General features: G+C 33.9%; 1 protein-coding gene across 1 annotated transcript in view; it reads left to right on the forward strand.

Moving 5' to 3' along the window:
* Positions 1-15,531, forward strand: part of LOC109833714 (insulin-degrading enzyme-like 1, peroxisomal) — a 40,769-nt gene that overhangs the window by 5,755 nt on the left and 19,483 nt on the right. The window contains exons 4-17 of the mRNA XM_020401499.1: positions 245-336; positions 424-497; positions 602-645; positions 1,500-1,551; positions 4,944-5,066; positions 5,156-5,268; positions 5,548-5,710; positions 6,212-6,304; positions 6,411-6,496; positions 9,051-9,137; positions 13,439-13,542; positions 14,802-14,904; positions 15,080-15,175; positions 15,264-15,453. Coding sequence (XP_020257088.1) covers positions 245-336; positions 424-497; positions 602-645; positions 1,500-1,551; positions 4,944-5,066; positions 5,156-5,268; positions 5,548-5,710; positions 6,212-6,304; positions 6,411-6,496; positions 9,051-9,137; positions 13,439-13,542; positions 14,802-14,904; positions 15,080-15,175; positions 15,264-15,453 — 1,420 coding nt within the window. The remainder of the gene's footprint in view (positions 1-244; positions 337-423; positions 498-601; positions 646-1,499; positions 1,552-4,943; positions 5,067-5,155; positions 5,269-5,547; positions 5,711-6,211; positions 6,305-6,410; positions 6,497-9,050; positions 9,138-13,438; positions 13,543-14,801; positions 14,905-15,079; positions 15,176-15,263; positions 15,454-15,531) is intronic.

The following is a 15,531-nucleotide window of genomic DNA, read 5'->3' on the forward strand; positions in this document are numbered from 1 at the left end:
TATCTCCAGGGAATAAGGCAACTATGTTTATTGTCACTTTATAATTATTCTTCGACATGCCTTCTGTATGTTATTATGTTGCCGATTCTCCTTGATGTATTATTAGGAGGTGTAACTGGTTATATAATTTGCTCTTTATTTCCTCAAAAAAGTTTCTAAAGTCCAATTTTATGCTGATATACTATATTTTACCTGTGGAATTCTGTTACTTTCAACTATTTTGGTGTGATGGTGGGGACATCAGCATGGAGGCTCCACTAATGCTTTTACGGCTCCTGATCTTACAAACTTCTATTTCGATGTCAATGTAGACTGCTTTGAAGAGGCTTTGGATAGGTAAATACAGCCTTTTGATGATTACTTACATTTTTTGTTACTCTGCAGTCTTTGGCTTTCTCACTTTGCACTCTGTTTCTTGATCAGATTTGCACAGTTTTTTATCAAGCCATTGATGTCTCCGGATGCTACCATCAGGGAAATAAAAGCTGTTGATTCTGGTAATGGGTACTGCTTCAATTCATATGACAAATTATTATGTGTTTTCTGCCAATTTCTGTTGGATATTCTGTTTTTAACCATCTTCTTTGGTTTCTTCAATCAGAAAATCGAAAAAATTTATTATCAGATGGTTGGCGGATGAATCAGGTGAATTTTTCTTTTCTTTTTCCCCCTGCTTTTTGAGCATTATTAGGATGTCTTGCTAAGATTACTTGTAATGATTTGAAGAATGAATCATTTTCTGTCCAGTAGATTAAGGCGATGAATTGCAAACATTTCGATATCTCTCATTTGCTTTCAAGGTTAGGGTAGCAAAACTCGTAGGTAATACATAGAAAATTTCTGATGATCTTAGCGCCAAAAGATTATAAAAAATTTATGTTGAATATCTGTACTTTATTTACGAATTATTGTCTTGAAGGAATCTTGCTTTAATGTATTCTTTACCCTTGGTCAACAAGTCCTATTTTTCTCACTCTATAATGGTGCACCTTTGGTGTCGACTTTTACAATGCTTATTAAAGAAAAATGGGGATTGGATAACATAGTGGCCAATGGAATGATAAATAAAAGCATTAATTAATACATAGATTAATACTGAGAGTGAAAGGGGAACGGAGGAAGAGGATTCATGTACTGACACAGAAAAAATGGGGGATAAGGGTGTTTGGCTGTATTTTTTGTGCTGTCTGGGACTCTGGATTTAACTATTTGTTTGCTAATTATTGAAGCATTGTCAGTTTCTTTTTACTCTTATCCCCTATTTACTGCCACCTGTCTGTTATTAAAAGATTTCTCTACTACAGTATTGTAGAGAATGTATTGATCTTTCAGTAAGTCAACTGCTTCCTTCTAGAGCTTTCCTCATGCATCTTTACAAGCCTCTAATTTCCCCCCCTATATTCTTGTACGAGGACTGAATATGTTTTCATGAAAGGGCTTATATTCAAAAGATGCTCAGATAAATGCTAAGCTTTGTTTTTTGAATTGTTCTTTTCCAGCTCCATAAGCATCTGAGTTCAAAGGACCATCCTTATCACAAATTTGGCACAGGTTAGCAATTCTGATGTTTTCTTTTTTGGTCTCATGGGTGGTGGCCATTTGTACCTTTAGGATATTAGTTTTATTTTTCAGTTTGGCAAGCTTGCTTCTGAGAGAGAATGAGAGGGGCAATTCAGATATGACATGAAATTTCGGCTTAAAAATGAACTTCAAATCTATCTGTAAACCACATAATTATAGAAGATCAGATTTTAAAATTAGCCTGAAATATTATATGAGAGTTGCTCCTCACATTTTGAGAAAGGGCTTGCTACTAACTTATTCTGCTCTGCTTCTGGGTTACCAGTTTTACGCTAGTTTGAAAAATGAAGTATAAGTATCAAGCCTGAAATCTATTATACGTATTGCTCCTTACTGACCAAATAAAATTCTTGTTACTAGCTTTTATAACTCTGACATCGGCTGTTCTTATTTTACAGTATGTTGAAAAAATAATGCAGATTATTATCTGATGTGCTACTGCAGTATCTATGCACTACTAGGTGCCTTGGGATCTGTCAATGAGCTTGAATATACTATAAGGTGTTGCTTCTACTTTAGGTTTAGAAGTACATAGCTTAAGCTGAATCAGGTGTTCGGAAAACTCAATTATAACCACATGGCAGTCTATAAAGTAACTGGTCAGCCTTGGCAACCTTCATTCTTAATGTATCAGAAAGAGCAAAACCATATTAAATTTGAAGACGTGACTTTTGTGTTTGATAAAGGATTTTGGAGAATCATGTTGAACAAGCATTTAAATAATCTATATTCATCTACCACTATTTTTGCAAGGTTACTCAAATGATTTTATGAGGACCTCTTGCAACACAAATTGAGGACAGCTAAGCATATATAGATGGTCAAGTCTGGGTTTATGATGGGTTATTGATTACCAACGTTGGCAATACAATTTTCCCACAAATTGCTATCTAATTCTGTTAATGCATGCAGGCTGTAATTTGTTTTGAGTAGTTAATTGTCATTGTGATGCATATCTTAGATGTCGATGCATGTAGTTCTCCAGGTTGCTCTTCAGTAACAAAGTATTTCATCTGTTCATCATCATTAAGACTGTACGGTTGTAGACAGCTGTTTATTAAGATTACTCTTGGTGACTGTTAGAGACTCATCATGTATCTACATATGGAACTTTTTGGGATGACACCATGTCTGTAGGAGGTATATGCTCTATCGAGTATAAGATAAAAGTCATACTACAAAATTTGGATACTGTTTTCATCCTTCTGGATATGCTTGCGGATAGCTTTTATGCCTTCAATATTCTCATAGGCTTGGTATTTCTTGAACCAATTTCTGCTCCTTTCTGATACTTCTTTGTGATGCATGCACTCACTTAAATTTGTTCTCCTTTTGGTTATATTCAACTATAATTTGTATATAAAACATGCTAGAGCAAAAGGATGCATAAGATACATTATAGCTTCATCCTAGGACATCACACATTAAGTTCCTTCTAGTCAAAAAAAAAAAAAGAGATAAAAATATGACACAATGTCTATTACAATAGGGGTCCAAACTGAATGGACACGATTTGGATATGAAACTTACCATATCGTTTTGCACTTAACCAATGACGGATATGGATACGAATACCAGATATGTCTCGGTGAGGAAAACTTGTACCCACATGGCCACATCCACCAAAATCATATACGGTTGCAGATCAAATAAGAGAAAGTATACGTGGGCACAAAATGGATATGAGAAAAACCGATAAGATTGAGAAAAATATAGGTCATATGATACAAGAGAATCCATTAATATTTTCATTTATATCTGAAAAGCTAAGATCAGATCTTTGGATCATCAAAATTAACCTCAAATCTATTAAGCTAATAGTCAAAACAATTGGAACTATATGATTAACATATATTGGGATATTTCGGATATGGATCTGGATGCTTCTCTATGTTTCCGTATCCATGACTATATCCTATCGGATATAGATATTTAGTAACCATATCCATAGTCTAACTAATACGGATATATCTCCGGCACTGATGTTTTTTTGCACCCCAGATTTCAATGCATATATTCTTATTTACCAGGTGGTTTTCTATATAGCAATTCTAGGTTTGAGTCAGAATGTGAGATACCCATATTAATTATTTCTTATAACAAATTGTCAAACAGGTATAACTTCATTCTTTTCTCTTTGCAGTGTTATTACCTAGTCTTTTGGAGTTTTGATTCCAACCCAATCATTTCACTTAAGACTTAAGAGTTTGAATTCCTTCTTATACTGCATTGGCATCCATGTATGTGTTTGCATCTCTCTTTTCGTCTCTATCATCTACTTCACCCCCTTCTACACTCATTATACTTTCTGCCTTGATCCGTTTTCTGAATTAGTCCTAATCGTGGATGGAATTTTTAATTGTGTCTTTCTGTAGTCTTATATTTCTTTTTTATTTTTCTCTTTTTTCCCCTTTTCATGGAGTAGTTCAATAGCCTTCCCCATCTGAAGATCTGTCATGTAAAGCACGCTATCATGATTCTCATTTGAGCTACACTCATTATTTGCATCTCTGTACCACTATAAAAGTTGTATAGAGTAGAGGCACTTTAATTAACTCTCAAATAGTCTTTATTCTTGAATATGTGAGATTCATCAGAAGATAAGACCATACTCCCAGCAAGGGCTTTCTGGCATATAACTAAAATTTTGGTTCCATAGAGTTAAGTTTGATTACTAGTTGCTATCTAAAACCTTTTATTTGGAGAGAAAGATTGTACTTGTTCTTTTTTCTTCTGTCTACGAGTTACAAAGATTGCCCCTCACTTAGCCTTCCTCCAGATGAAAGAAAGCGACAGAGAACTCTAAATGTTGCTGGTTTTTGTGCACTGTTTATTTGGAAATGATCTTTGCTTTCTGTTGCAGCAAATCTCTGCTTTTAATGCCATCCAGTGGTTTTGAAAATAGATTATGAGACAAACCAATATCTACATTAATTTGTTGAGTGAAATTCTGTTTTGATTTATGATGTCAAATCATTTGTTTTTTTTAATAGTCTAGCACTGAATATTTACCAAATTTATTAGGATTTCTAGTAGATGTCAAGAAGTGATCGTGGCTGATTATGCAGTTTCCATAATTAGATGTACAAAGCCTATACTATTTTAGCCCCAGAAACTTCGTTTTTTTCCCATGTTCATGAACCCAATATGTAGTTTAATTCTACTGTAGTTTTTGGAAAAAGTTGCAGCGGCATAAGTTCTCATGTTGTGTTCATGTCATGTTTATTAGCTTTTTGTATTGACACTATTAAGTCTTTTACATTTAGGAATAGAGAGTGCTCCTTTCCTAGTTCCATGACTCATTTGTAATCTTTAGTACTTGCATGTGAATTATTCTTTTGCTTATATTAAGTATTTTACAGGAAGCTGGGATACCTTGGAAGTTAAACCAAAAGAAAAAGGCATAGACACAAGAAATGAACTACTTAAATTTTATCAAGAAAACTATTCGGCAAACCTAATGCAGCTTGTCGTGTATGGAAAAGGTAGGGTGTTGCTTTTTTGTTGAAAGATAATCTACTGATCTTTTTTTCTCTTATAAATTTTTATTGTTTGTGTTCCTTGAATACTACAGAGACCCTAGACGAAATTCAGACACAGGTTGAAAAGAAGTTTGATTCTATTCGGAACCTGGGGCGGAACTGTTTCCATTTTCCTGGCCAACCCTGCACCTCTGAACATCTTCAAGTATTTTGCTTGACACTCTTATCTCTAGTTTTCTTTGTCAAATAACTAGACACTATTCCTATACTTTTGATAACTTTATAACTGGAAATATGTCTCAATGGAGATAAAGTATGCATTCTACAGTTCTACTAGTCTGATTGCATCCAGTAGCTTGCAAATATTAATATTAACTTCTTGTTCATATTTTAATTTTGCTCACAAATTTTATGAAGAATTGAGTTTAACATCAAAATAGTTTGGGAAGCCATTTTGTGAAACTAACTTGCTAGTTCGGTGCAGATTCTTGTCAAGGCTGTCCCAATAAAGCAAGGTCACACGTTGAGAATTATATGGCCAATCACTCCTAGCATACGTAACTACAAAGAAGGGCCTTGCAGGTATCTTGGTCACCTTATTGGGCATGAAGGCGAGGGATCTCTCTTTTATATTTTGAAAACACTAGGTAATTTCAGTTCTTTGTAGTTCTATTATTTTACTGAGGTTATGTTTTCTCTTTTTAATGCATCCAGACAAGGATTTATCCTTTGGCATGCTAGTGATCTTATGAGTGTTATCACAACTGGGATGTATTACATCTTTTATTTTTAATATATTATATTATTACACCTGAAAAGATTATTATAGATGAGGATAATGCTTAAGTTAGTGGAAATAGCTATCAACAAAAGTGAATGGAAGAGTAGGATTAATTTAGCCACCTAAAACAGTTGGGATAAACGCTTTGTTATTGTGTTGTTGTACCTGCAAAATATTTTCTTATTGGTGTTTTCTTACTCAGCATAACCTAACTATTGCACCGCTGCATCATGTATGGCATTGTATTTTATTGTATCATGCATCCATGTCTACACATCCTAGCCATGTAATGACCACTTCATTTTTTATTTTTTGCCTATTTTTGGATATACTAGCTAACTTGATCTGATAAATTTAACAACCAAAGGATGGGCTATGGGTTTGAGTGCTGGTGAAGGAGATTGGAGTTTGGAGTTTTCTTTCTTCAATGTAATCATTGAGCTCACAGATGCCGGCCATGGTTAGTTTCTATTCTATACATCCTTTCCTGTTATATATATTGCAATTTAAACTCATCATATTATTGAATAGTATAATCTAATCATGAATCATGTAATTGGTGCCAGAACATGTTGAAGATATTGTTGGGTTACTGTTCAAATATATTTTACTCTTACAGAGATCTGGAGTAACGAAATGGATATTTGATGAGGTAATTTTGTTTACGCGTGGAATTTTTGTGCTTAGTTCTTTATTTATATTGACAGATTAAGCTTTATTGCACAATTGCTGACGGACCTTTCTCTTTTGGAGAACCAGTGAGGCTATGGACATTAACCGAAATTTGCATAGCTGGCTCAAAGTGACTGCTGTAGAGCACATTTTGTTCTTGTTTGGTTCTTCATAAAATTGCAAATTAGAGAACTAAATCTTGAGGCAGCTATATATCGAGACATGCAAATAAGTCCATTTCTAAGAGCATGACATGATCAAAAGTTACCATGTTCAATCAAAATTTTAAATTGAGTCCCCACCTTAGCTGATCACAGAATAAGAGGAGCTTAAATATGATCAGTGTTCCAGCACTACCTGTTATATAGTTATTGTTCTCTTTGGGAACTCATGCTTGGAGAACTAGGTTGCATCTTCTATTTTTTAAGTATAAAGAACGAGTTTTTACCTAATAAAGCTGACAGTGTGTGCGCGATATATTATTCAGTATACAGTTTACAAACATGCCTAGTGCCTGATAAATTATTATCTGAACTCTGAACGATCAGGTTTTGGAGTATGGTTGAGGTTTCATGTCCTTTTTATCTTAAATGACTATACCTATAGTATTTTTGGTTCTCAAACTATAAGCTCCATGAAGAGGTGTACGGCTTGTAAAAGAACTTCTCACAATGGAGACATTTCTGTGTTTCTGGTGATGTGGAACGTCAGTTAAAGGCACTGATCTTTGGTATTATGAGAAAATACAGCATAATCAGGATCATTTCGCGAATGGATGATTCTGGTGCACAAGCTGGAACTATGGTTGGTTCAGGACCTGTCTCATAGAACGAGGCAAAATAATATCACTATGTTCCTAGTTGCTTTGTGCTCCTAGTTGTGTGATGGCAATGCCATTTTATGTGTAATAGCCAATGTAGCATGGGTACTTATATCATGAGGCCATATAACTTCGATACCCTACCAGATACCGACACTTGGACCCTCCTTGGATATGTGCATACACTTATTCAAATGTGTCCTCAATTATGTAATACATATTTTAATTTAAAGCAGCGTCATACACTTCTTAGACTTATATCCTAAACATCACATATATCTCTGCATCTATATCACATATTTGAGATATCTATTTATTTTCATTTATGCACCATAAACTATTTGGAAAATGCTACAAAATATTGACTTGGATAATGCTATGTTTGGATGGTGTCAACATTTAGCAAACACTGTCATCATCTAACTTATTTTCGAAGGGAGTCTCATGACATCATTGGCATCCTCCTTATCTGAATCCTCTTCATTAGCCTCTTCCTCCTCCAGCACCTCATCCACTATCGCACCAGAAGAGTCCTGTTCTTGACTTTCTTTTGCAGCATATTTTATAAATAACCTTCTTCCTTCTTTTTATCCACCTTTTTTCCTTCTTTTCTTCTAAAGTCTATCTGCAAGTGCATCTATCTTCTTCAACGGCAATAGTGCAACCCCTTACTTCTCATCAAAACCTCGCATTGTGTTGTTTAAGCCACTTGATTAGTTCCCTCACAAAATTTTCAGCATTTTCTGCATTGTACTTCATTACGGTGCCCCTTTTTGACAAGTTACCCATAATTCCCATTCTTCATTTCACTTCATTGTCTGTTTATATTTCATTTTCTCCTTCAACACTTCTTATATAATATAAAATAAAGCACTCACTGAAGTACTTAGGGAATCTCGTATTTCTATTGATAACGAAATCTTGGATGTGTCCAACCAATGTTTTAATGATTCTACCATCGTCACAAAAAAATGAAATGCTTTAACATATCACACCTCTTCCAACACCAAGTCTTGTTCCTTAATGGGTCAAATTAATTATTTTATGCCATGTCATAATAATGCACCTGAGGTAGGCAAAATTTGACATAGGACTGGCAAAATTTTCATATTTCCTTGTCCATCTTCTTATTGTTGATATGTTAGTTATTGACATAGGTGATTGCCAGTAGTAACTGTACATGTCCTGCATAGCTTTGATTTTATTAGCGTCATCTTTTGAACTTATATAACCTGGAAGTGCATGTTTCACCATAATAGTACATTCAGCTTTAAGCTAAATGCCTGGCTACATGTGTATTCACTTTATTTCCCTCCTTGTACCTTGTGCAATTTGTAATAAACACCTGATTGTAATTAAATATTGCATAGCACATATTGCTGTGGAAAGATCTTAATGTCAGAGATAAGAGGTAGCCCTGTTGTGATCCATTAATATCCTAATATTGATATGATGTGCCGAATCTGGACTCCTATCCCAGTGTATCTACTGCTTTATCTTCCATGTTCTATGGAATATGGTTGCAAACTTTTTCGAAACAGAAAAAGACATGCTCTTTGGAGCGGAATACTTTTCTTTATGGACCAAGATAATCTGCATGCGTACCAAGGGCTATTATTTTCCTTCTAATCTTTGAATGCTTTCATAGTTATGATTTAGGTTTGTAATTTGCATTGTATGAATGTTTTCTAACAAAATCTTGTTTGTTGTCAAGCTTGCGGCTATATGCGAAAATGGATTTCATTATCAAGACAAAGTCCGTCCTCGTGACTATGTTGTTAACATTTCATCAAACATGAAGGTATGCCATATTGCTATTATCAGGTTTAGTAGCAAACTGAGTAGTTTTACACAGTCCGTTCACTAGGCATCATAAATCTCTGCTTTTATTTTGTTCATGCAAATCCATCCTTGGGACGCTAGTTATGAGCTTTATGCAATTCATGTCCTTTCCTAGTGTCTGAAATATCTTGAATTACTCCTGATTACCAGAGCTCTGCCCTAAAAGTCATATATTATTCATTTTTTGTGGCACACACCCTAGTAATTTTTATATTTGTGGAGCATTTTTTTGAGGAATCCAAATTAAGCCAAAGTATCTATTGGAAGGTGAGTATATTCATTAGTTCCTTTCAAGCCAACGTTCAGCAACTGCCCGTTATTTGGTTGAGCACACTGTTACAGATGCATTTCTGTTGTATCCAGCAAATATACCAGCTGGATTCCATTTTATTTGGCAGTTCAGGAAATATCTTTGAGCGAATGGTGCAATTTCAGACTATATTGCATGTTTACTTTGAATATGAATCTTTCCCTTACAAAAGGCTGACATCTGCTATTTGCACAAGAATTCAAGCACATAACTTATTCTCTAATCTTTTCCTAGTACCTTGGAGTCATGACCATTATTTGATGAGGTTCCACGCTTGTCCCCCTCCCCCCCCCTCCCCCCCCACCCACTCTATTTTTCTGAGTCATTACTTAAATGTATTTTTTTCCCTAGGTTCTATGTAAGCATGCGATACAATTTTTTTTTTTTTTTTTTTTGCTGTGATCCTAATCCTTATCATATTTTTTGTTATTGTTATAAACTTCCACAATTGAATGATGCCTTGCAATCTTTGATCCAATTGTTCTTGGTGTTTTTTTTGTGTTTCTCCTGTTGTTATATGCTCCAATATTACCTTAAGTTATCAAGGTCATTCACGGTTCATTACCTAAATATACAAATATTTACTATTTTCTTCTTTGGTTTCTAAAGCTTCATCAGTTCATGTTTTTGGCTTTTCAGTCCTCTTTAGTTATCACCAAGATGCTCAAACGTGTAAGAAATATCTTATTGTCTACAATATTTCAGAGAGAACAGTGTTGTTCTGGTTCCAGCATTTCTCAATTTCATCAATTTCTGCTGCCGCTTCATAAATAACTAGTATCCATTTCTATCTATTACACTAGTACTAGTATAGTGCAAGTGCTTTGCACGTGGACGAACTTGTTTTATATTGCGAATGTGTTTTGTAAACATGAAAGAGTGATCAAATGAAAAAAGAAAAAAAGATTTAAGGTAAAAATATGGGAATTCTTTTTTTTGGGTTTTTAACACAATTACTTCCAAGGGGAACAAAGCATTCAATCCTTGAATTCTCAAACATTGAACTATATAAATTTTATTCTTCTTTTCTTTTCTATTAAGATTTCCTAAAGAAATGCTCAAATAAAGAGCTGAATGACTTCTTTAACAAAACTGATCTTATTTAGTTTTAAAATTTCATATTATGTTCTTATATAATAATTTCTTCCTTCTTTCTTTTCATTCAATTTGTGCCATTTTCTAAATTTCTTAAATTCTTCTTTGTCATTGCTTTTTAATTTTCACAAACTTATTATTTTTTAGACATAAAACTTATAACTTAATTTCACAAAAATGATCTTGTGTTTAAAAGGTTAGATATTTATGGATGTAAATATAGACAGTTGCATGTTGACTTTAATTCTTTTTCACCAGAGATGAAATGCTTAACTGCATGCAGACATAGTGATTGCTTTTTTGAGAATCTGTCTATTTTGATGCTCATATAATGCATAATAGAATATATGCATGACACACTATTTTTCAGTCATATAATGTTAAGAAAATTCTACAGATTTAGTAAAACATCTACACAGTGCTAACTGGTGAGAATAAAAGAGATTATTAATTAAAACTCTCACTTTCAAAAGAGCATCACACGCTTTATCCTAGGTCACATTCCATGCCCTCATCCAAATAGCAATATTCTGCAACTTCTACAATGTAAATAAGAAACATATTTGAATCAAACAAAAAAGCAAAATTTATATAAGAAACATATTTGAATTGAACGAAAAGCGAAATTTATTTACCTTAAGCGATGTTATGCTACGCCTGGTCTAGCCGGTGTCAACTTACCTTTTAGTAGAATTCATCTTAGCTGTAGAGAGGAGGAAATTTTGATGAAAAGATTAACAAGGCATTATAAAACCTTCATGGTAACTTCTAAGAAGGTATTTAATGAGGGCCATTGGTTGAAAACAAACATCAACATGCACAATAATTAAACAAAAAATATAATTAGATATTAATTTAAATTATTTAGTCAAAAGATTTAAATGAGAAAAAAATCTATTATCAATTCTTTATCTCTCCAGACACGGTCGTGCACGCTTTCTCAACATTGGTGGCACTTTTGGTACTCATCTCCAGGAAAGGGTTGCTGATCTCATGTGCAAGTGCCTTTAAATGAGCAGAGCAAAGCTTTACATTGTTAGAGAACAAAATCCAAACGTCAATTCCTGGAAATGTCAACTATAACCAATCCAAATGTAACACACTTTTGAAAATGCATTCAGTGGTAATTACCTTCCCTGCTTTATAAGAACCACCTTCTTGTCAGTTAGATCACATTTATTTCCCACCAAAAGCTTACATTGTCACCTGCATAGCAGTCAATCTCGCTGAGCCATTGCTTCACATTGTTGAAGCTTTCTTGTTCAGTCACATCATAAACAACCTGCAAACGGAGAAATATGTTAACATATCACCATTATTATTGATCAATCAAAAGGATGACAATTTGATGATAATGGTGAGAATGGCTTACAGTTATGCTATGGCACCACGATAGTAGCTATTTGGGAAGATGAGGCAGTCAAAAGATGACGGTTCTTTAGGGGTGAGGAACTAATTGGTGTAGAATGTAGAAAGATATTTATTAATTTGATTTAATGAAAAATGTTTGCTCATAACTTATTCGCTAAATTACATGAGTTATAAATTTTTTACAAGTTTTCAATTAATAATTTATTAAAATTGAAATCTTAAAGAGTTTTTTATTAATTAATTTTGTTCGTAACTTGAGAGGTTTAATAAATTAATAATTAATCACAATATTTTAATCAACTTATGGAATTTTAAGAGGTTTTTAATTAATTAATTAAAAAAGATTGTTCACAACTTGTGAGTTTTTAATTATTAATTAACTTTAAAAATAAAAAAGGGAATTTTGAAAATTGAAAGGGGCAAAATAGATGTTCAAAAGTTTTGACACCCATATCATCTTTTATAAGTAGTATAGAAGTATAGATTTCTATAGTTCCGTGCATAGTTGGGTGGTTGCCTGGAACCCCCTTGAACTGTCATACAGTAAACCGATTACTGGTACGTTTGTGATCTGGTTCCCTTCGATACATGAATTGGTTCCCCAAAATTAGCATACTGCTTACAAGCATAGGGAGTACGAAGTCCCTTTCAGTGCACTTGCGCAAGACACAATGCAATATGCACCACTGAGTAAATGGAGACCATAGAATATTTGAGTCAATGACTTTATTGTAATTAAATACGTATGTTAACAAAACGAGAAATGAAGCCATGATCCCAACACGTACTATGTTAAAAAAATAAAACAAAAAAATGACGCCATAAAAAAAGTTTAAAAGTATTTTGTTGAAAAAATATTGAAAGGGATAGTTAGCTTTCTAGTTTCTAGTTTAAAAAAATATTAAAATGGGCAATTAGCTTTTTCTTGTTTTCTAGTATATAGTTTGGAAAACTATAAGCACACCCAAAAATAATTTACAATGTATCACTGACCGAACTTGCGTTCTGAAGCAAGCTACTCCCCTCATATCCCAATTTATAAGCGTGGAATTGTGTACCCTAGTTCGTACCATGAATGGCTATGTACCGCATACTGTGTAACTATAGTTCTGTGGCCTTTCCCCACGTTACACCAAGTGTCATTCTTGACTTCGAGCCCCTTTCACTTCTTGCTCCAATCCAGAATAAAAGAGGAATTGCATAGGCTGCTGACTGCCTCCATAGAACTTGGTTGTACACTTGTACTCTATGTAGTGAATACTGAAACTGAATGTGTAAGAGATTTATTGAGCTGAACCTGATGATTTGGGATGAAGACTTTGTTGTCCTTGTAGTGTGAAGCCATCCTACTTTAAAAGCTGACATTCATAAACATTTTCTGAATCTTGTTTATTGTTGGTGCTTTCGTTATAATTGCGTTGCATCTGTTAGGAAATAGTTTTTAACTGAATTAAATCCTTTTTTCACTTGTATGTGAATTCCAGTTATACCCTCCAGAAGATTGGCTGGTGGGATCATCATTGCCTTCCAAATTTGTTCCAAGCACCATCCAGAGTGCGTTAGATGAACTGAACATGGAGAATGTCAGGTAATTTGTACAATGCTTTAAGTTGGATATCTACAGATAGAGTCCTTCATATGATTTTATTATTATTATTTTTGTACACATTTCTGTCCTGTTTCAGTAGTGTGTGTGTGTGTAGGTTTTGGATCTTTTAATAAAAATCCCTCAAACCTACTATATCTCAGAAAATGCCTCCAAATCATGTTATTGTTTTTTTTTCTAATTGTACCCCATATCATGGGGAGACTTAGAAATTTTGCTCTCCCATTTATTTGGACAATATAAGAGATATCCATTGTATCCTGGTTCCTGCCATCCAGAACCCTCCCCTTCATTCCTTCTAATACTTCACCCTTCTCTCTTCTCCCTTTCTTCTCCTCCAAACTGGCAAATAAGAGATCTATCACCTCAATCAACAGAAGAAATGGAACAAAAAATTGTTCTTTCCCTCCGCCAGTATCCTTCATGAATTCCCTACCATAATGTATATTTTCTTTTTTGGGGAAAATATTACTTTGAAATAGTATCCAACTTAGTTTGCTATAATATTTTTGGCATTCCGTTAGTTGGTAGTGAAGTTATAATGAAGAATCATTTGGGTGTCTGTTTCATTTAACATTTTGCCAATTTTGAAGATGTATTGTAATCAACTGACTTCTTTTCTTTATCTTCATGAGCTTGGAACATTGCATGTGTCTTAAACTTGCTGAATATTTCCTTCGGTATGACTCTGGTTCTGTTAGCAAGAGGAATTCATCTAATTCCTTTTAATTCTAAAAATGTTTCCCGTCTGTAAATGTGAATGTTTTCTTTTTTATTGATTTGCAGCTGTCAGAAAGTATATCATTGCTTTTGGTACAACTAAGAAGTTTGAATTATATTCTCTACGGTGGAAAGTTGCTTTTATCTTTCCCACTTCCATCCACATGCTTGATAATAAAAAAATCCGTAGGATTTCACTGTTCTTCTAACAGACTCTAGAATGTTAGAAATTGATTAGGAGGTACTACTGAATGCCTGGGCTGTCAACAGTTGCATTGTGGTTTCTTATTATGTTAGTATGAATTACTTTGGTGATAGTTGGGCCTAATATATTATGTTAGTATGTTTTTTTTATCGGGATGTGCTTCAACAGAACTTTTGTGTTTTGTTCGCACAGCAGGCTATGACCATCCTTCCTGATTAGTAATGAACTGCCTTGATTTGCATATTGCCCATTACTTTTGTACTTTGCTTATTGTTCTTTCTGTTTTCATATTGCTAGAATTTTCTATTATTTTCAGAGTGTTTTGGGAATCAAAAAAATTTGAAGGATGTACTGATTTAGTCGAGCCATGGTATGGAACTGCATACTCTATCAATAAGATTACTGCTTCTACCATCCAGGTTTGTTTCTTCGTTTACATATTCCTCATGTTTATTTTGGAAACTATTTTTATTGCTGTAGTAGCTTTTATGTTAGTTCTTTTCAATAAATGTATCACAGTTAATTTGTGGGTGAAGATTAAATTCAACTCCTAAAATTCTGTGCAATTTTTATTGTCTTTTGATATTTTTGTAGCAATGGGTAGAGAAAGCTCCGAATGCATATCTACACCTACCAAGTCCTAACATATTCATCCCAACGGATTTATCCCTCAAAGGATTGCAAGAAAAGGTGTATTTTGCTATTGCATGCTTTGTTCAGTGCTTTGCTTCACCTATCAGTTGACATGCTTATCTAATATTATGATCTTTTAAACTAGGTTAAATTTCCTACATTGTTGAGGAAATCATCATTTTCAAGATTGTGGTACAAGCCTGATACTATGTTCTTTACCCCAAAAGCTTATATCAAAATAGACTTCAATTGTCCACTGTCTAGTCACTCACCGGAGGCAGAGGTGCTTACTGATATTTTCACACGATTGTTAATGGATTATTTGAATGAATATGGTACGTAGTTTTGCAACTTCATTCTGCTGAAGAAATTTTTATATTTACTTGGATCATTTAAATCAAGCTCATTAGTCC

The sequence above is a fragment of the Asparagus officinalis genome, chromosome 3, assembly GCF_001876935.1.
Source record: "Asparagus officinalis chromosome 3, Aspof.V1, whole genome shotgun sequence".
NCBI classification, from domain to species: domain Eukaryota; kingdom Viridiplantae; phylum Streptophyta; class Magnoliopsida; order Asparagales; family Asparagaceae; genus Asparagus; species Asparagus officinalis.